General features: G+C 42.7%; 1 protein-coding gene across 1 annotated transcript in view; it reads right to left on the reverse strand.

The window, feature by feature from the left end:
- Window positions 1-21,975, reverse strand: part of dysc (whirlin protein dyschronic) — a 335,054-nt gene that overhangs the window by 140,598 nt on the left and 172,481 nt on the right. The window contains exons 5-8 of the mRNA XM_090369172.1: window positions 19,856-20,035; window positions 10,514-10,609; window positions 4,363-4,437; window positions 1,084-1,286 (exon numbers count right to left, since the gene is read on the reverse strand). Of these exons, the coding sequence (XP_090225298.1) occupies window positions 1,084-1,286; window positions 4,363-4,437; window positions 10,514-10,609; window positions 19,856-20,035 (554 nt within the window). The remainder of the gene's footprint in view (window positions 1-1,083; window positions 1,287-4,362; window positions 4,438-10,513; window positions 10,610-19,855; window positions 20,036-21,975) is intronic.

Below are 21,975 nucleotides of genomic sequence, written 5' to 3' on the forward strand. Positions count from 1 at the left end.
GCAAGTTTGTGGCACAGTACGCACCCTGCATTCAACCAACTTGAGTCCCAACGATGGCCCCCGTTGTTCTGCAGCATTCAACAACGTGTCAGTTAGAGATGTGTCGCGTGCCATCGACGACAAATATCAAATGATCCGTAAAGGATGGAAAAAAGAAGAAGTTGTTGGACTACAATTTCGAATTCGTAAATTCCTAATATGTTTCGCGTTACTCAAACAGATAAACTGAAATAAAATATTGAGGTAATAAAGCAAAGCGAAAATACTTTTTAAAGAGAAATTTGATATCCAGGCTATACCACATAAGAATACGGTATTTTTGTAATCTCAGGTGGTAGATGACTTTCATCAACCGGTGAAATACCACCACTTTGCTTATTGGAGGCTTGAAGTGTTGAAACCCATGTTTAGTCTCTAGAGCAAAGTTTCCGGCACCCCCCCCCCCTCCTCCCGTACTTGTCCTTCAACCCATGCACGGTACTAAGTACTATAGGTTTTGATACCTTTCGTGTTTGGGTTTTCATTAAAAAAAATATATATAAATGTATTGCCCTCGGGATATATAAGAGCGTGTTCCACACAGGGGCGGACCAAGCTTTTTAAGCACCCTAGGCAGAGAGATTTTTTTCGGCTTCCATTTATTAATGATATATAAATATATATATATATATATATTATATTTTAGCAAGGGACCTGCTAGCCCGTACCTTAATCCGGCACTGATTCCCCAGAGTCCACACATATGAAGAAACGTTTGTACACACGCATATCCCCAGAAAAGCTGTATGTATTTAAACCTCTGAGAAGAGGGGCCACTTTCGGCACACGTGCCGCAGATTGACTGCCCCTAATCTAGATGGAATTATGACGCGTGTGATTGTCAGTTTTCTGCGTGGGAAAAGGGAACCCTCGGACAGACAAACTGAACGTCTCATAAAAACGTATTGATAAGTTTTTCACTTTATGTTGTTGTTTCGAAAAGGACCTTTGATTACAACAGGTTACAACGTTGGCAGTTGTGTGGAAAGCAAATGCTGTTTTTTAAGTTTGAGAGGGTAATGTGGGAGTGATGGGTTCACTCACCTGCTGCCTCGTCGACTGCCCAAACCGAAGAAGGATCCGTTGGCCAGATCAACCCCGCTGTCTTCGCTGGGCGTGTGCAAGTCCTCTCCCTCTCTGACGTCTTCCCGGTGGGGTCCAGCAGGCACTGTCAGGTGGTGACTGTCTTTGGGTCGTCGGCGTGTCGATGCACGGAAGCTTCCCCTTGGCGACTTGGCAGGTTCTTTCTGTAAAAAGAAAAGAAATCCCTTGAAATGGCCGCTGCTACAGGGAGGGCGGGACCTGATTGCATTGGCAACTAGTTTACAGACCAAGTACAGAATTTAGCGAGATCAGTTCTAAAAACAGCAAACCGGATAAGTCCAATATAATTCTGAAAGTTATTTGGGTAAAAAGGGACTAAGGCCAAAGACAATTCGTGAGGATGTGGTAACACTGGAAGGCCCCTTTGTATTCCATGGTTAAGACGTCGGCAACAGAATTTAAACTGCTCACTCCGCACAAACCTCAAATGGGCCCTACCGTGGAATATTGTTTCCACACCTAGGGTGGTGCCTTTCAAGCTTCTTGATTCGAACGAGAAGAAGGCGGTTGAGGTTAATTGATAAGTCGTCTCTTACGGTGTCTCCGCACTCTGTCCCATGAATCTTCCGTTTCTGCAGATCCACGAGCATCGGTTTTCTGAATTGAACGCATAATCCTCGCACTCTCTTCCACTCTAGAAATGGACACGTGCCTCCAACCGTCAACGTCCAATTATTGCGTACACCCAAACTCATACACAACCAACTGCTCCCTTTTCTTTTCATCATTTCTCCCTTCTGTTTTCTTCAACCATCGTCTTCCACACGTATTTCCCAAAATATAATCGCAAGAAATTCGAGTGTGAAGCCAACAACAACAACAACCATCTTCTCACCCTTCAACCCACGCACGGTGCTGATGTTCAACTTTACTCCGGTTTGCCCCGATATTGCGCCGCACTTTGAATGAGGAAAGCGCGGCTGTTTAGTTTTCTTTCAAATAAGAATGAGGGGACGCGAGTGCTCCTTCCAGTACACGCCATCTCTCGGTGTACAAATGTTCGACGCTGTTGAGGAGCTTCTATGTTTAACCGCTAGATGGCACCACGGAACAACATAATATTTTTCGTTCGAAAGTAGTTAAAAGTTTTATTTCGCATTCATTTATTCGGCGAAGATGTTTCGGGGCCCCTATTAACAATTTCCGATCACCTCCCGAATGTCCATCGAGCAATACAAACGCAAAATAATGGAGTCACTGGTTAAAGATGTAATGGAGGACCCCGAACAGGAATGCGATTACACTGCAGTCACAGCGTGGGTTTGTTGAGGGGCGGCCTTCTCTACCCAATCTGTTAGGTTGCTCTGATGCTCTGACCAAGGAACTGGATGCAATAAATGATTTCGATATCATATTCTCGGATTTCAGGAAGGCTTTTTGAAACTGGTGCACAAAAAAAGACTGCTGCAAAAACTTGGGCAGAATGGTTAAGGGCAAGTTGCCTCCGTAGCCGAGTGGGCAGGAGCAGGAGTGCAGTAGCACACGCTCTTTGAGTAGACCGGGGTTCAAGCCCCTGACTGCTGAATACGGTCGATCTGCCAACCCGCACTGGACCAGCGTGGCAGATTATGGTCCATTTCCCTCAGCATGAATTGTTGAGGAGGCTTCCACCCTGTAGTGGGTTGATAATGGCTGCACTTTACTTTTACTGCTATGGATTAAAGAATGGTTACGTGGAAGGAAGACAAATAGTGGTTATCAACGATCACCGCTCTTCGTGGACTAATGTAGTTAGTGGGGGCCCCCAGGGCTCGTTGTTATTTTCTGTATTTATGAATGATATTCACGAAGTCTTAAATATTGATCGGACTTAATGTCTAAGTTTGCAGATGGTAAACAGGTTGGTGGGGTCATTAATGACAGTCATCAGGTTGAGCTACTGCAAGAAGGTCTAGGACAATTGGGTCTATGAGCTGAGAAATGAAAGTTGAAGTTTAACATTGACAAAAGCAAGGTACTGCACTTGGCTACAGTAACCCCAGAGTAACTTATCAAGTGTGTAGTACTACACTCAGGATAGCTGAGAATGAAGAAGATCTGGGTATATTGTGCAGCCTGATATCAATGATATACAGTAACGTTGTAGCACAGATCAGGAGGTGATTATTCTTTTGTAGAATGGTTAGGAGGCGATTATCTCTCTAGACAATGTTTCGGCCGCATTTTGAGTATTGTTTATAGGTCTGGAGACTTACTTTAGGAAGGATATCTTCTGGAATGAATGCAGAGAAGGGCAGAAGGGAACAAAACTGTGCGCTGACGAAGAAAGGCTTCAGTTCTCCAAATTGCAGCATCACGAGACTAGGCAGCTTCGAGGTGATCTAATTGTGGTGTTTAAGGCCTTGACTGGATTGAGCAGCTGAATGTGAATGGCATTCTTCCTCTTGCCCAGGCTACACAGACGAGGGGCATAAATTCAAATTGAGGAAAGACAGCTGTAGGATAGATGTTCGAATATTTGCCTTCAGCCAGTTGGTGGATGATTGTTGGAACAGGCTTCCATCTGTTGTTGTGCAAGTGGATGGGTTGAATAATTCAAGGAAGGAGTAGATAAATTCTTGCATTTTTTTTTTTTTTTTTTTTTGGCTGTTGCTATATATACGAGCTTGCTTTCTTGCATTATTTGCCACTATTACTAACACAAATTACATTTAAAAAAAACTTCCACTAATTTCAATTTCTTTTTAGGCACCAACGATCATTTTTCCTACGAATTTCTCGATTTTTCAGTAAGCAACTGTTTCTAGCGAAAATCAGGTGCGTTAGCATTTTACAATTCCATTCGAAGAGAAATGGAAATTGCTGCAGTCAACAAGTTTCTTCAATCCATCAATTTAGTTAATTATTTTGTTTGCACGATGTCATCCATCTTTAAATTGGCTCATTCAATGCGTGTGGTGAAGTGCCCAGAAAAAAAGCCCCAAACTACACAAGTCATTGCGCGTGTGGGGCACGGCCCCCTTTTTTACATGCCGTGAGCGAACTGAGTTTGCTACTTAGTGCAGTGATCACATATTGTAGAGGCACTTCCCCACGAGTTGCTTTGGTATTGCACTGCTTCAATGGAGACGCCATTTCTTTTTGTTTAACACAACCGGGGTCTGTGGCATGCACTTCAATAGAATATACGAAGGGAAATGGAAATTGTAACGAGGCACAAATCGCTACAGACAGACAGACAGACAGACAGACAGAATAATGGAAACGAACAACACTTACGGGTGAGGTAGGCACTGAACGTCCCTCGGCGCCCTCTGCGTGAATCTCCACCGCCAGCTTCATGGCTTCCTTGCTCTGCAATTGTACAAATGCTCTCATTACTTTTCAGTTTACATTTCAGTTTTAACCTTATTATTATTATTATTATTGCTCTTACATTATTTCTCCCTGATTGGGGGTTCCACCTCGTGACGGGTATTGTTACCAAGTACACAGGGTGAGTGGGTGGACGGAGTAATTGTAGGCCTCTCCCTCTGCCACGGCTTTGATCTCTTTACCACTCTGCAGCTGGTAGTTTCGGTTGACTAATTTTCCCTGGTGCAGTGTGTGGGTCTTGCATTTGTCTAGACCAAATTCCATCCTGATGTCCTTGCTGAATTCTTCGGTGATTTGGAGTAGTTGCCGGAGATGCCTCTCGGTTCCCGAGTAGAGCTTGATATCATCCGTGTACGAGGATATCATCAGGTGGACGAGGGTGTACAGGTCCTTCCTTCCGTCTTTGAGGTTATATCCGTACTTGCTACTGTTGAGCATGGTGGATAGCGGGTTAAGTGCTAGACAGAACCGCAATGGGCTCAGGGCATCTCCCTGAAAGATTCCTCTCCTGATGTGGATTGGCCTGGTTGTGATGTTTTCGACCTTAATGGTGGTGCTCAATTTCGCCATCGTTTCTCCTAGAAATTTGTCACTATCGGATTCACTTTGTAGACGTTCAGCGCCTCTATTGGCCAACTATGAGGCACGGAGTCGAAGGCCTTGCGGTCATTGATGTAGGCTGTATACATGTTGCGGCGCTTCTTGTAGGCTTGCTTCATAACGGCAGCATCTATGGTTAATTGCTCCTTGCATCCTTTGTTTAGCCGCTTGCATCCTTTCTGCTGTTGTGCCATTATGTTCTGACTCACCAAGTGTTCTGATATTTTCCTGGGTTATGCAGGAAATGCAGCTAGTCAGGATCTTGTACATCGTTGGGAGAGAGAGGTGATTGGCCTATATTTCGCTGGGTTTCTGGTATGTCTTTAGGCTCCAGATATGTGATTCCTTGAGTGAGAAACTTCGGAGTTGTTGGGAGTTGTTATTATTATTTTGCACAAATAATGAGGAGTTTCTTGGGTCCATTTTAGGCTACAGACTCATATATCATATGGTATGCGCGTTATACAAAATTTTTCACGAAACTTTCAGTGAGTTTCTTCGAGATTGCTGTTGAAATCTCCTCTGTCTTCTGATCTAGAAAGTAGGAATGTTCCTACTAGATCTAGATCACCGTTTGCGCTAAAATACACTGTCCGGTGAAAACATTACGATTACCCCCCCACCCCGTGTTTTAGCAGTCGGTCGTTCCTCCCTGCTTGGCAGCACACCCAGTCGCTGTAAATGTGATACTGCAGGCTTGGCACGAGGTTCACACGAAGTACTTGATCAATACGTGCGAGGAAGTGATCTGATCGGCTGATACTGGTTGAAAGGTGGCGGTATTAAGAAACTGCGAATCTTTTGGACTGTTCGCGGAATGCTGTAGTTAAGGTGTTACCAAGGATGGCTGGCGGCCACACCTGGTCGATGGTCGAGATGAACATAGGCTGTCCCGGGCTTGATTTGCCAACTTGGATGTCACGCCTTGGTCTCACATTATTGTCACCAAGAACATCCTCACGCTTGCAAAACTACTGACCGGAAGAGTCGACTCGCCGAAAACTGACCACCTGCTGACTCGGCCCCACATGACGCAAAGGTGGGCGAATAGAACAACATCCCTTCCAATCAGTAGCGCGCTCACACAGCTGGAAAGCCTTCGGCGATTTTTTCCTTTGAACACCATTAAGATGTTCAACGATCTACAAGCAGACCCAGAAAGGCTTTGCGCAGAGAAGAGGTACAGGACCGAAGTGTTTCAAAAGGCATTACTCCACCTATAAATGTTGAGTGAAGCCCACAAATGAGAACAAAAGAGAATGCAGGAAATGAAGAAAATGAACTGGTCGGGACTGTTTTTGCTCCTGTTATGTTTATATTGGACGTCTTCTCTTTCTGTGAACTCGCTGTAAATAGTGGTGTAGATGTGAACATTCTCTAATTCCTTGTAAAATTGTAAATTATGCTTGTGCTCTCTTTCTATCTGCCTATCATGTAAAATAAGGCAATGATGTGTATAATATAATTAATCAGACAATGTATGATTTAGAAAATGTATAATTTAGACATTGTATAATTTGTATAATTTATAAAGACTGATTTGTATAAATTATAAATAGATAATTATATATATAAATTATATTTGCATATATGAATGTGCACCCCCTGGTTAATAGCTGTAAGCGGGTGTCTCTTAGGAGAAAATAAAGATAATAATAATAATAATAATAATTTGTACTCTCCTGATTTGTGTCGAGAAGTCAAAAAGCTGTGTTTTTCATTTCTGAACTTGAACCGAGAGGACGCCTGGTTGAGTTGGGTTATATAAGATCCTAATTGCAGATGTGGAAGATACTCGGCATTTTCTGACAGATTGCTCTTTTACAGAGACCTGAGACGTCGGTTTTGACATAGGATCGGCTTTCCCAAATAAGAGAATTATATGATGCATTCTGGACTTTGGGTGAGGGGTTGATACTGGAAGGAGGGGATGTACAAGTCTGATGTAAATATTTCGTAAATATGCAAATAATTGGGTTTTATTTTATAGAAAAAATTTAACATTGTGTTGCTAGTTCTATAGTGCAGAGAATTTATCCACCGTGTTGAGCTAGATAGTGGTAATCCGCCTCTCAGGGGCAGGGCCGGTAATACTCTACTAGTGCTAGATTTATCAGGTGGGTGGTGTGGCTGACTAATCAAAATGCTCTTCCTAAGCTTAGGAAGCTCATATACTTGTGAGTTTATAATAAGATGACGTCCTCCCACACCGGATGGAAAAGTGCCGGGTTCGAATCCCATCGATGATGCGAGAAACTTTAATTGGATTTTTTTACTCCGTTACTGAGTTAGTCAGCCTCAGGCATGGATATAAAGGTTCCTCCCCCCCCCAGTCCAAAAAAAATCTTGTCCAAAAAAACAGACAGACCTACCAGAGAACAAACCCAATTTGTGGACATAATATACATGGGCTTAGAAGTTTGGAGTTGGGTGGCCCTAATAAGACAATCGCACATGCACTTTAAGTAGGGTGCGACCAGCGGTGTTATCCAAGAACAGGATTCAACTAACCCTTCTCGTTTTGGCCACCGGTCAAGGCACCCATGTTTAGTCAACGACGCCTAAAGCTTGCATCTGAACAGCGTCATTGGACTACTGACGACTGGAAAAAAGTTGCCTTCTCCGATAAATCACGTTTCCTGCTATACGGAGAGAAACTGAGAAGAGGAATCACTCCAATATCCTGGTCAATAGAAACAGGCAGGTGGCAGCAGCGTTTTGGTGTGAAGGAAGTTTTCCTGGGAATCTGTTGGAGCCCTTATACCCTACACTCTGAATGCTAAAAAAATACTTATCCATCTTATCCCCTGTGGCTGATCAGGTACATCGTGTAACTGTCTTTCCGGTTGGTGGCAGACGTGTGTTCAAGCAGGATAATGTGCTGACACGTTGTCAGGATTATTCGAGAGTGGTTTGAGAACACGAATTTCACTTCCAAGTAGCCGTCGAATTCGCTGGATAGAATCCCAGAGATTATTTGGAATTTTTTTGATCCTCCATCACGGTCGCAGATCTAGAACGGTAATTTATACTCAATTGCTCTATGACGCAGAAGTGTGGACATCAGCAGCTGCCAATCCCCCTGCAGAATTATTGCTCATTAAATGGGCTAAAAGGAAAGCGTGCCGTCCACCGCAGGACAGAATTACAGCCTTGGCTACTTCAACGATTACTTGACATTATTGAAGTACAGCGATCGGTAGCCACAGTTAAGATGGTCACGCACCAAATCTGAACACCGTGCATTTTGGATTCGTGTTACTGAGAATATCCACGCCAGAACTTCGGGTCGACCCCGATGCACTGCTCGAAGCATCGCACACTTCATATCTCAGACCGCTTCCTCCCAAACCAAAAGTGTTCAGTATATGTAACCCACTGCACGTAGTATCTCGTACCCTGATTTGTACTTAGCACCCTCCTGGCACTTTGCCGTCCCGGGGTGGTTTCCTTATGGAAATAAACGGATAATAATAATAAAAAAAAAAAAAGCTACTGGAAGTACAGCACCTCGACGCTGACTTGCGTAGGTTTGCAGCAATAAAACCTACAGGAAAGAAGCGTTAGCAGTTCCCTGGGATCACAGAAGCCAATAAGAACAAGCTCGTGCTCCTCTCTACACCATCTGCCAAGCTCTCGTGTGCCACGACAAAACTCGTTGGCTACGTGTGGGGGCGAAGTACGCATACCCATGCTTCTGTAAACAAGAGCGCATCGATGCGTATCCATAGAAAAGGTATGAATGCCACGTGTGTCTTATATATATCGTAAAATTGTTACTTTTTGTATCGCGTGTACACGATTAATTATTTAATTGCGATGCCACCCCCTGGCCTTGGGCCGTGAAGAGACAGTTGCAACTTTAGTCAGGTTGATCTGCATTGTATTCACCTAGGGAGGACAAAGATTGTACGGGATGCAATCCTACCCACGTGGTGCAGCATGCCTCGTGCAACGTTCGGAGTCCTTACATATTCGATGTTTGGCCCTGTGGCTGCGGTACTCGCGGCAAGAGGAGGACCTGCCTACTGTTAGGTAGGTGGTGAGAGCGTTGTGACTGTGGACGGTGCATTTTGTTTTGTGACGTATTAATGTTCAAGGTTTGACAATGGCGTTCCAGGACACAGTAATTTAAGGAAACCAGACTTCAGAAGGAAGTTGATATTTCTGAAAGTGATCGCCTTCATCAGTTGCACGTTTCTTGGATCGTTCGTGGAGCTGTTGGAAACGTTTTTTAAACGCATTTGAAGTCTCGCCTGAAATTCCTTTCTCTTGATGTCTTCGCATCATGAAATCGGGGACATTTTAACCCGAAAAACTCTTGATAACAGTGCACAATTCGGTTCAGAGTTGTCGGTGAACAAGAACCAGCTCCTTTTCTTCACTATATCCCCCTCCCCCAACCACTTCTCGTTCCACGCATGAAATCTTCCCTGAAATGCTTAAACAAACTGTTTTCCAGAAGTTCAACAAGTGATGTCGCAAGTGTGTGGCTTATCAATGCAATGCAATGCAATTATTTCCCTCAGTGCTCTTATTCAAAGCAACCACTGCATATACTGGAGTTTGCTGCTCCCATATATAAACATTTTTAGTTGTTGCCAAGGCCCAACTCGGGCAAACACAACGGCAACCAACAGAGCATGTTATGGAGGAACCCGCGTTATACATATTTGATACAGCAAATTGAATGACTTCGAATGAAATTCATCCACCATCTTTCCAGACCTAATCCCATGAATCTTCTACCCAAAACTTCAATCTTTGGAAACTCTCGAACTGTTCTCGATCTAAAACTGCTGTACCGTATCTTCACTGGTTCAACGTACCTTCCTGATGTTTTATGCCATATTGTATTGATCTTCACAGTCCAGCGGTGACTACAACACAGAAGACGACATTGCACATCAGTAACTGTAGGTTAGAGACATCCAGGAACTCGTTCTTTAAAAGAACTATGGCTTTTACGAATAACTGTGATCTGGATATGGCTGTGGAGAGGAAACAGTTCCAGGAACTATCTGGAGCGAGTTGGCTGGTTGACAGTTGAGGTCAAGGCGAAAGTTACGATTAAATATTCTTTTATTTATTTACAATCTTCGTGCATTTTCTGCTCTGTTGTACAATTTAAATGGGCGGATGACTGTTGTGAATGTTACACGAGTTAATAAGTAAATTTTTAGAGAAATAAAAAAGCTTTTTTTCCCCTCTTTCTGACATTCCGTTTTCTCTAAATCCCCGAAGAGAACTCCCTGAGAAACCTCGTAATTAAACTATTGGCACAGCCTTAATTTTGTTCGGCGGTGTAGTTTTTCCTTTAAGATATTTCTAATTACGAAACTCGTGTTCCGAATGAAATATTCATCTCATCGTGGACGAATCATGCGAATCTTTGACAAACGAATCCATTAAAATTGCGCATTAAAATCTGCGAAGAAAGAAAAAGATGGTTTACCTTCATGGCTTGGACTTCCCTCCGATAAATCAGTTCGTCGAACTTGTCAAGGTCTTCCCTTCTAATGGTCCCTCTGATCTCCGTCATCAGGGTATACTGTAACGAAAGTCGAGGGTTAGAGGCGCTTCAATTACACGAAAACAACACACACACACGCACACTTCAGAAGACACCTTGTATTTTACACGATACTTCGAAAGAGGTCGGGATCATTAGCAACCCGAGCATTTGTTTACGACAAACTGCAGCGTCCCCCTGGGATCTTGACGCTAAACCTCCAGCTTGAATGACGGCTGTCACTTTACGAATATGCCAACGGCGTTCGTGCTCAGCTCGAGAGAAATTTACGGACGATGTATCTGAAGGAACAGCCGCAAATCCTTGGCATCCCCTTTTTAGATACTTCGCGGCGGAGTACACGATAAGAGGAGGGAGCGGTGCCTGTAGTTCGAGGCATCGACCATCAGATTGTTCTTTGGCAACACGATGTCCCTCGAGACTGTTTCCAGCATTTATGCGTCAGAGATCCCTTAGTGAGAGTCCTCGTAATACACCCTCCGTCCAATTTGTCCCTTCGGATAATTACTTAACTCATCGCTGCAGTAATTAAGGTTGCCAACCTTCAGTTAATTACTCTTCTGTTGGCAGATCTTATTTTTAATCCGGTAACTTAGTAGAATCACTTTGTTCCACTTTTCTTTCATTTAATACACGAGACACTCGTATACACACACACTCTGGAAAATTTATTAGGAACACCATTTTCCCCAAAGAAACCGACGCTCATTTGTAAAGGTGTTCGAATTGGGCGCAAAAGTGCATTTTGTGTAGAAGAAAGGCACGGCTTCTGCCGGGAAGGAATCAACTGGATGTCGTCACGAATTTCGAACTTTGTTCTTAAATGAAATTGAAATAAGGTAATTGAATGATACTCTGCCTTATGAAGTTCAGAACGTGGCTTTAAAGTGTTCTGCCAACACTTTTCTGGGGCTGAACAGAGAAAAGAGATCACTCCCCTCCCCACTGCATTAATACTTTCCATTTTTGTCGTTCCTCAGAGCAGTCTCCTGGATGCAGTCGCTTGTAGGCTTTCATCTTTTCAGATTGAGGACCTTTGTGGAACACTTCTGTCCGCAGTGCATTTTCTGAGGTGTGTGGTGCAAAACGATGAGATGACTGGGCCCCCGTATAGATTGAAGGATATGTACTCACGGTATTGCCTGTGACATTGAGGCCTGACGGAGCCGAGTATTTAAGCTCGTTAGTGCAGTAATGCAGATGACCTCGAGGGTGGCACAGTTGGCAGGATCGCCGTCCTCCCCACACTGAGTGGAAAAGAACTGAGTTCGAGTCCCGTCGATCAAGTGAGGAATTTGTGTGAGCCTTTTCACAAAGTGGCTGGGTTAGTCGGTCCCAGGCGAGGGTAGCGTGGGTTTCCTCCTCCCGGAAACTCAGGTATTTCGTCCAGCAAACAGAAAACTGATCACAGAAACTGAACAATGTGGAAGAAAAACCCTAGTTTCCTGGAGAAAAAACCACGGTACTCTCGCCTCAGACTGACTAACTGAACCACGTTATTTTTTTTATTTTATTTTATTTTATTTTATTTTATTAATAGCAAGATACACAACAGGTAACCATTAACAGTGTATCTGAGATCAGATCAATAAACATAATAACAATAATATGAAATCTAACAGGACGATAAACATTGATATAGATTTAAACAATAAAAGCATATGTACAAAAGAGGATTGTATTAAGTTAAGTTACCGGTAAAACAAGTAATAATTAATCCGTTAGAGAATAGAAAAATAATATAACAAATAATTAGCTATTTTGTTACACAGAGCATTAAAAACTACCATAAATGAATTAGCTTTCGGCTGGGTGGCAGCCTTCATCAGATTAAAATACTTTGAATGGCAGTTGGAATAGAGATGCACTGCCAGGATGGTGCGTGAGGCACATGGTTAATTGTTTGTTGATGTTTGTGGCTGTGACGTATAGTGGTGACGTAGGCCTGTTTTATTAAATAATAAGCTACAATAATTAGATGTGAGCTAGTCACTTTGCAGTTTAAGAGAAGAGGCAAACTTGTGGATGGAGTTCATCAGTGATTGGGAGTTGTCAAAGAAGTCAATGCGAGAGTCATTTGCTGATTTGCTGATTCTGTTCAGTGGACTGAACTTCATTAAGTCCGTGTTGGCAGAGTCAAGGCGAAACGGTGTAAGGTTCCTGACTTGTCTACAGGGAGCATTGAAGTTTATTTTACTCAGGATATCAGATGCTTCATAAATTCCAGTGATTACTTTGGCTAGGAGGGCGATGTCAGCAGTAACTCTTCTAGTGCACAGAGGCCTTAGATGAAAGTAATCACACAGCGATTCATAATACACTGAGTGATAGAATAGAGGATTGCGGTACGTAAGGTAACGGATAAAGTTTTTTTGGACTGCTTCAATTTTGTTAGTTAAAGTCTTTGTGTGAGGATTCCAGATGGGTGAACTGAATTCAAGGATTGGCAGAACAATAGTTTTATAGAGGATAACCGCATATCTGTAGCTTTTGAACTTATATGTGTTCCGTTTGATGAATCCCAGTGTTTTGAATGCTTTGCTGGTGATTTTAAGGACATGGGCATCGAATTTAGCACTGCTGGAAAAGAGAATCCCCAAGTCGTTTACTTGGTCACACCTTTCGATGATCACAGAGTTAACAGTGTACTCCGTATTCATTAGTTGTGGAGATCTGCAAGATGAGAAAGAGATTACTTTGCACTTCGAGGGGCTAGCAGACAAGCCATTCAGAGATAGCCACAGAGAGAATTTATTGAGAGCACATTGAAGCTGTTGAGAATCGGTAATCTCCTTCACTGCTGAGTAGATCTTAAGATCATCTGCATAGATAGCAACTTGAACATTGGAGGTGTAGATGAAAGAGGGAAGATCATTTACGAAAACAATGAAGAGAAGAGGACCTAAGGGAGAGCCTTGTGGTACTCCGCTAAGTGGTATAAAACAGTCTGAGTTCACTTGATCGATGATAACGCTCAAGGAACGATGCGTAATATAGCTGCGTAGCCATGAGAGCAAAGGGTCACGGATACCATATAGCTTAAGTTTTTCCAGAAGTTCTTCGTGCGGGACTTTATCAAATGCCTTAGATATGTCTGTGTAGACTGCATCAACTTGTAGGTGGTTATCAAGAGCTTCAGAGGTGTATTGCCAGAAAGGAAGTAAATTTGTGACTACTGACTTGCCACTGCAGAAACCATGTTGATTCTGATCGATGAAAGGCCTGAAGAATTCGAAGAGATGTTTGTGTACTGCTGTGTCGAAGAGTTTAGCCAGGCTGTTTTGCAAGGTTATGGGTCTGTAATCAGATACGTCATTTTTATCACCTTTTTTGAAAATAGGAACTGTATTGACCTGCTTAAAGACCTACTTCCCCAGCCTGAGAGACAAGTTGAAGATCCGCAGTATGAGGGGTTTTAATGTAGTGACAGTCATTTTCCAAAATAAGCCTGGAATGTCATCTGGGCCTCTAGTATAGTCATTTCTCATGCTTTTTAATGCCGAATTTAAATCTTCATCAGTGATAAAGAGGTTAATGAGGATATCATCTTTAACAGGTGTGAAGTCAGGAAATGAGGCAGGTCTCAATGTATCATTTGTTTGAATTCTAGAAAAGTGTTTGGCAAACTCTTGAGCAATACTGAATTCGTCAGATAAGAGAATTCCATCTGCGTTATGGAGTTGTAACTTTCTACTGGTTATATTCTTATGCTTCATGAAATTCCAGAATGGTTTGATATCTCTGTGAGTAAGCAGACTATCCTGAACTGACTCTGTATACATGTTGTAGGAGTTTAATATGAGCGTTTTCACTTCTTTGCGGAGTTGGCTGAATATTTCGTAATATTGGCTGTCACCTGATTGCTTATATTTGTTTCTATAAAATTCTTTGGATTTAATTTTATGTATTAATTCGCTGTTATACCAGTGCGGGTAGGCAGAGCGTCTGGTAAGATGGGATTGAGGAACAATGTCAGATATAACTGAATGGACACAGTTAATCAGGTTGTTGGTGAGCACATCGATGTCATCCATAGCGTCAGCGAGCTGCTTGTCTACGTTTCTTAGAGCTAGGTTGAGCAGAGGCCAGTCAGCCTTTCTGAAATTGAAACGAGGAGTACGGGAGCTGCATTTGAAGTTATGAGAAGTCACTGTGATGTCAAAGGTAATAGGCGAATGATCCGAGTGAAATATAGGGTTGTCATTGTGAACATCTATGTGAGTAGTGGAAAATATTAGGTCGAGGTAGGCATTTTCTCTGGTTGGAAAATTGCAAATTTGTTCAAGACCATAGCTGTGAAGCATATTAAAGAGAGCCCTAGTCTGCAGTGATGGAGAAGAAGATCCTAAATTGGCCAGTTGACAGTTAAAGTCACCCAAAACCATTGCTATGTCAGCAGATTGAATTAGTGGGAAGATAGATTCCAGCGAGCTTTCTAAGTACTGGAGGTCGATATTAGTTAAGGGAGGTGGAAAATAAAGCAATACTATTAAAAAACGTTTAACTTGCCAAGATGAAGAAGGCAGTATACTGATTCAATATTTGTGAAATTTGATGCAGTTTCACAGAGTATATGGTTAGAGTGTATAATAGCTACTCCGCCTCCACGAGATTCTCTGTCCTTTCTATGGATTGTATATTGTCCATCTATAATCTCCTGATCATCAATATCTATGGAGAGCCAGGTTTCAGTGAACAGGTAAATGTCGTAAATATGTGAGCCTTGGATTGCTCTGAAGTGGTTTAGGTTGCTAATTATACTCCTGCAATTCTGAAGGTAAACACTGAACAGTCGGGATCTGGGGATTCTATGACGAGAGGAGAACGTAGTATGTGTAGATAGCAGGTATCTGATTGCTATGCCTGTGGAGAAAAGATTTTGGACTCCCTTGATGGTCTGTCCGTGAAGCGTTTTACTAGAGCCCCTGATAAAAGGGATCTTAGATTCAGCACTTTTTCTGTTTGTGATGGAAGGCATGTTATTATAAAAGATGAGTAGGCGGGACACCGTGTTTTCAGAGAACGGACATCTACTCCGAAACCATATTCTTCTTTAATTAAGTTGGTAAGATCTTCAGATTTAGTGGCGGGTCCAAGTCTAGAAAGAAAAATTCGGTCTTTTGTGGGAATAATTGTGATATTATACTTATGTTTGAGTAACTGAGATTTTTCTGCAGTAGTTACATTCTGTGTTTGATGAGTTTTGGCTGGAAGCTTGGAGGAAGTATCTTGAGATATAGAGGCTTTAACATTTTCTGAAGGTTTGTTCTGTTTTGATCTTTGGTGTGATATTTGAGACTGGCAATCAGAAACAGGTTTACTTACTGTGGCGGCAGATCTAGATGTGGCAGCAGTTATTTTTGCATATGTTGCCTTGACTGATGTTGAAGAGGATTCCGCTTGGTGACTCTGAGCTTGTAAAATAGAGGTACAGACAGAACTGTTCCGCAGAGGAGAGCAGGTGGTAGGAGTGGTTCTATTTACATCGGAAGAATCATCTAACAGAGTCTGTTTGGCAATACATTGCTCTGTTGAATGACTTGAATCATGAATATTAGCAGGCTTGGGCAAATTAATATTTGCAGCGGTAGAAGTATTGAGGCCGGTGGAAGGTGAAGATCTGGTCTCAGTACTGAGGGCATCGTCAGGTAATGAAGAATTCCTATTCACTTTGAGCCCATTAGTTTCAAGAGTAGGTTCAGAATTCTTCCTAGCTTCCCTTAAGTGGCAAGACATAACTGATGTGAGATTTTTAATTTGGGCGTTAATGTCAGAAATTTCAGCCTGTTGATTAGCTAATATTGTTTTTATACCACAAATCTCCGTGGAGAGCTCGCAGTTTCCTTCATTGAGGGTATTAGAATCCAGGAGAATATCAGATTTTGTAGTATGAGGTACGATGATTAGCTGAGTTTGAATGAGGATTTTCTGCATAGTATTAAAGAGTAGTTCCTGGAATTCAGTTGATTGCAGAATACAAAAGGTTGGATTCAGAGTTTCAGTAGGGAAGGAGTTAGTGCTGAGATCATCTGACAGCACAGATATATGTGTTTGAGTTGATGCATCTGAGAGTTGATGCGACCCCAAAGACAACAAAGAACGATTAGAGGCTTCATCCACATACGATTCAGAGTCGGTATTTCTAGTTATTGGCATGATATTTGTCTCAAATGAACTAGAGTACGGCATTTCAACTTTGTTAGCGGAAGAGGAGGAAAGTGACTCAGGTTCCGTGCTGTTTGGCGTTGCAACAGCTATAGGGCTTTTCTGAGAATTTCTGAGTCGACATCTATCACAACAGAATGATTTCCGCCGACTTTTATTTAATTTTTTCAGGTCAGAATGGGTACAGTCATTGCATATTAATTGTGTGCACTCAATACATTGGACAATGGGGTCAGAGTTGGTCCCACAGATGGTGCAGACGCTAGAATTTTGACAGAAGGTAGTATTTGTCATATTGAATTCAGTTACTGTAGCGTTACTAGATAATTTAATATCACCACAGTTGTGGTTTAGCAAGCAATTGGCACTGTGACCAGCCGGTCGCCTTAGTTGTTCCGCAGTGAAATCCACAGGTAGCAGGGGTCTAAGTAGGGAGGGAAGAACAGAGCGACTAGGCAAAACTCTAATGCCTGGTCAAGGTCAAGTGTCTGTTGGACACATGTATAAGTTGAACTACAAGATAATGGCTGAAAGCGCTTGTATGGAGTAGCAGAATGAACATGCAGAAATTCATTTAATACTTATCTGTTGTCCGTTCAAATAATAAAGTACTTGCACCTGGCAATCCAAGGGCCTATCCTTATGTGGTGGTACTAATAGGAACTTAATACTTTAATTAAAAAAATACACTTTATGGAGCACATCATACAGACAGCCGGACACAATTATGAAAAAGGCCCATAAAAATTCGTCACGTCATCGATGGAACTCGAACTCGGGTCTTTTCCACCTGGTGTGGGGAGGACTGCGATTCTACCAACTGTGCTACCCACGAGGACATAACAAAATACAAACTCCTTCTGCACGACTACCAGGTCAGGCAGAAGTATAAAGAAGTATTCCTGAGAATGGAGAGAGTGGTCGTTATGGTCACTTCAAATAGGCTACTTATTTTTCTGCACCCAATCCGGTAGCTTGACGTCCTTCCTAAAGTGAGGCTTCCAGACCTGCATGCAGGTCTGGAAGCCTCACTTTAGATGCGGCGTAACCATTGCTTGATATAATGAGATAATCACATTCTTGTCCCTTCTGGCAAAATTCGTGTATATCACAGACAGAACAAAATTATCAGAGAACTTGGTATCTTATTGCACAACTATCGTTTTTTGTTCTCCACCTCTTTCAGTGCGTACCACCTAATCTGGTACATTATTCTGGGATTCTGCTGCCTGTATGGAGTTTGACAAATGCAGTGATTTGCATTTGTCAAACACCTATTGCCGTTTCTCAGCCCACTGTCCAATTTTTCTGTTCTTATTGCAGTAGTCATTAACCACCCTGCCAACCTTTGTATCATCTTGAAACTGAGACCATAAGCTTGATATACCTTCATCAATATCATTAACGAATACAGAAAGCAATGGGCCACTACTGAACTCACTAATAACATCAGTCCACAAAGAACAGTGCCATTAGCGCTAGCATTAGTGGAGGCACGTGATGCAAAAAAACAAGCTTATACAGAATCAGCCAAAAAAAAAGAAAAAATCCTTCCCATTTCACCCATCTTGTCACTCCAAGTGTTTGTCAAGTTCTGCCTTGAATTTATTTTAAGCTGTCAACTTCCACAACGACAGATGGAAATTTGTTCCAACAATTTCGTTACGACCACCCGCTGGCCAAAGGCGAACTTACGCACATCTCCTACATCTGTCTTCCCTCAATTTGAATTTATGCCCTCTCAGGTGATTATTCTGAGCAAGAGGAAGAATCCCATCAGCATTGAGCATGCTCACACCATTCAATGCTTTATACACCTCTATCAGATCACCTCGCTGGTGCCTAGTCTCCAGACACTGTAATTTGCAAAACTCAAGCCTTTCTTCAATAAGAGCAACCTTTTGTTCCATTCACTAATCTTGTTGCCCTTCTCTGTACTCGTTCCAGCAGCTCTACATCCTTCTTGAAATGAGGCCTCCAGACCTGTACGCAGCACTCAATAATAACCACCCTCTATCTTCTCCCGCCCAATGGCCTTACGTACATGAGACGGCAATCAGTTTGCATCGCGTTTGATTTTCTTGCTTGCACGTTGATGTCAATTCACCTCCCTGTACACGGGCTGCTTTGAGGGAATTGTACGAACGATAATGTATCGGTGAGTTTATAATTTACCTCGCAATCGCGATAAATAAATCTTTTTATTTCTGTACTTCTTTCTCGCCTGATGGCATACGGTGCTGTTCGGAAGAGAAGAGAAGTTAAAATGGAAAAACGAATGGAGAAGAGATGATTCGCCTTCGATGCATTCGCATCGCTTTTCTTGGAGCAGTTTGAAAGCGAAATCCAGCTGAAGATACGACACCCTCACCAAAAGGGAACTTCGTGCTCGGCAATCGGTTGCAGATTCTGCGCAGCGGATGATGAACCGGCGATAAATCTGGTTGACGACGGAAATGTCAACGTTCATGCGCCACTGTCGCGTTTGAAAGGTAACGCGAGTACCTTTAGTGGGAATGCACGTGAGCAGCGCGCAACGATTGATGTAACGTCAGTGAACTCACACTGCACGGAGTGTTGTCCCGATTCTCGAAGCGTTTTGATGGCACCGATAAACGTCGCGCGTGTCGAGAGAGGTTATTTATGACATCCACAGATCAGAACTGTCCCATCACAAATGGCCGAGCTACCCAAAACGCTGGAAGTATTCGGTTTCCATCTAAATGAACTCATTCCACTGGCACGAAATAACTCGAAAATGCGATGCATTGGGAAAGATGGAAACTTTGAACGAGTTTACAGCGCACTGCGCGAAAACATTCGGCCACATTCCAGGAACACTCTGAAAATTGGGTGGGCACGGAAGCAAATGGTTTCGGCAGAATATTCAGACCCCACACCTCCGAACAGATTTCTGTCAAAATGAGGAATTCGTTCAGCAGCAAGACAGTGACCGAATTGACGATGCATTTTGGTAAAGGAAGAAGCAGCTGGAACGCGTGGAATAATTTTTCTCTCAACACCCACTCCCCATATTTGCACACGCACACATCCACTCATAGGCACCGATGTAATTTTCGAAACGAGTTCTGCACTCACCTTCTCTGGTGTGTCCAGCAATTCGAGCAGCACCGCCACCAAGGCGTCCACGGACATCGCTCCAGTTTCGTACTCGTTGCAGTAATACGCCAAGGTGATCCTCTGACTCTCTGTGAGGAGCTTCATCGCCTTCTTGTCCAGCCTCTGTTCTGCCTGATGCGAAGAAATGGCCGCACTCGCCTAAGAAAACATTAAGATCAGTCTCTTTGTGTGGCCACTTCCTTCTACAACTACGCGACATCTTCAATGCTGTATTTTTTTAAGAATACATTGACATGAATATATCGACATGAATCGATAAATCGATGCTTTTAAATACTTTAAATTGATAAATTAACACTTTAAATAAATCTATAAAATCAATAATATCGTAAAAGCAACGAAAACAAGTATAATAATCGAAAATATATTGAAGCGTTTAAGGCTTTGAGTGATTGATCCAGAGCTCAGTGCTGATGGCATCCTTCCGCTTGCTCAGACAGCACAACGAGGATGAGAGGACATAAATTGAAAACGAGGGAGGATGGTTGCAGGATGGATGTGCGGAGGTTTGCCTTAAGCCAGCGGGTGTTTGAATTTTGGAACACACTTCCATTGATTGTTTTGGATAATTTGAATAAATTGAAGGAGGAACAAACTATTGGAGAAGATGGATAGGAGATGTGGGAAAACTTTTTATTTTGTCTGATGCTTTATAAGTTTGTTTTCTTGCATCATTTACCACTACTAATATTATTTATAGCAAAATAAGTGAACCCATCGACATGAAATATAGGAAGGAGAAAACATCTTGTGGGATGGACATTTGATAATGAAGGTATCGTATAAGCACTTACAAGAATTTCAGACCCATTTCTGTCGATGGGGCTCTCTCCTAAATATTTTTGAAAATGCCATCTTTTCAAGACTAGTGGATCACTGCTTTCTTATAAGCCACCTTACCTTCGTACTGTTCTTCAGGCCCGCTCGACAAGGCCTGACGTAGCCCAGTGGTCAGGAGCGAGAGTGCAGAGCACGCGTTCCTTGAATGGACCGGGGTTCAAGCCCGTGACTACTAAATACGAGAAATATTTGTGTTGAAGATTTATGGTGAACTCTACTGACTTGTCATGCCGGAGTATAAACAGAAAATTTATTCTAAGGCCTTACGCAGCCCAGTGGTCAGGAGCGAGGGTGCATAGCACGCGTTCCTTGAGTGGACCGGGGTTCAAGCCCGTGACTACTAAATACGATAAATATTTGTATTGACGATTTATTGTAAACTCTACTGACTTGGTTGTCTTGCCGGAGTATAAACAGAAAATTTATTTATTTTTTTAACTACCAATATCCTGAAAACGCTGTTCAGAATGCAGAAGGCCAACAGCTGAAGCCCAACTGGATACCAGTTTCTTAAATGTGAAGGCAGCATACGATAATATTAATATCTAAGCGATTCTGGACATCCTCCAGACTTTCTTTGGATTACCTCATGAAGTAATGCAGATGCTGCCAGATTTTCTGTCTTGAAGGAAGCTGATTACAATGCATGGTAAGCTGCATCCTGGAGCTGTGTATTTCTCTGGGCGTACCACAGGCAGTTCTTTCAGCTTTCCTCTTCGCGGTTGCCTTAGAACCATTTCGTGGGTCTTCAAACAATTTTCTGTGTTACGCGGATGATTTGGAACTTTTCTTACAAACAAAGAACCTGAAGGGACTTTCGGAAATGATCCGACAAGGTACTAACCAGATTAAGCAACTGGAGGATCACCTCGAACCGTTGGCATAACATTTAATCCCCTTAAATCAGCCCAATTGTCGTCCGCTAAATTTGTGAATGAGGTCCCACTGTACATCGAAGGCTCCAGAATAAAATCTGTCAAACACCACATCGACCTGAGACTTGTCTGGGACGAAGGCCTGTCCTTTTCAAAGCACTTTTCTGACAGGAAAGCAAAGACGGACCCTGTGTTCTGGACCATTAGACAGGAGCTCGCGGGATGCCATGACCCAAAGTCTGTTGTGCATTGTCTCTCGTGCCAATTCCATTTTACGCTTCGACCATTTGGTCCTCAGTACCTGAAACCTATTTGAGAAAGCATTTCAGCACTGAATACTGGATCTACCGTTGGATGAACAGA

Source organism: Mastigoproctus giganteus, chromosome 3, assembly GCF_048544385.1.
Source record: "Mastigoproctus giganteus isolate SK-2022 chromosome 3, ASM4854438v1, whole genome shotgun sequence".
In the NCBI taxonomy this organism is placed as follows: Eukaryota; Metazoa; Arthropoda; class Arachnida; order Uropygi; family Thelyphonidae; genus Mastigoproctus; species Mastigoproctus giganteus.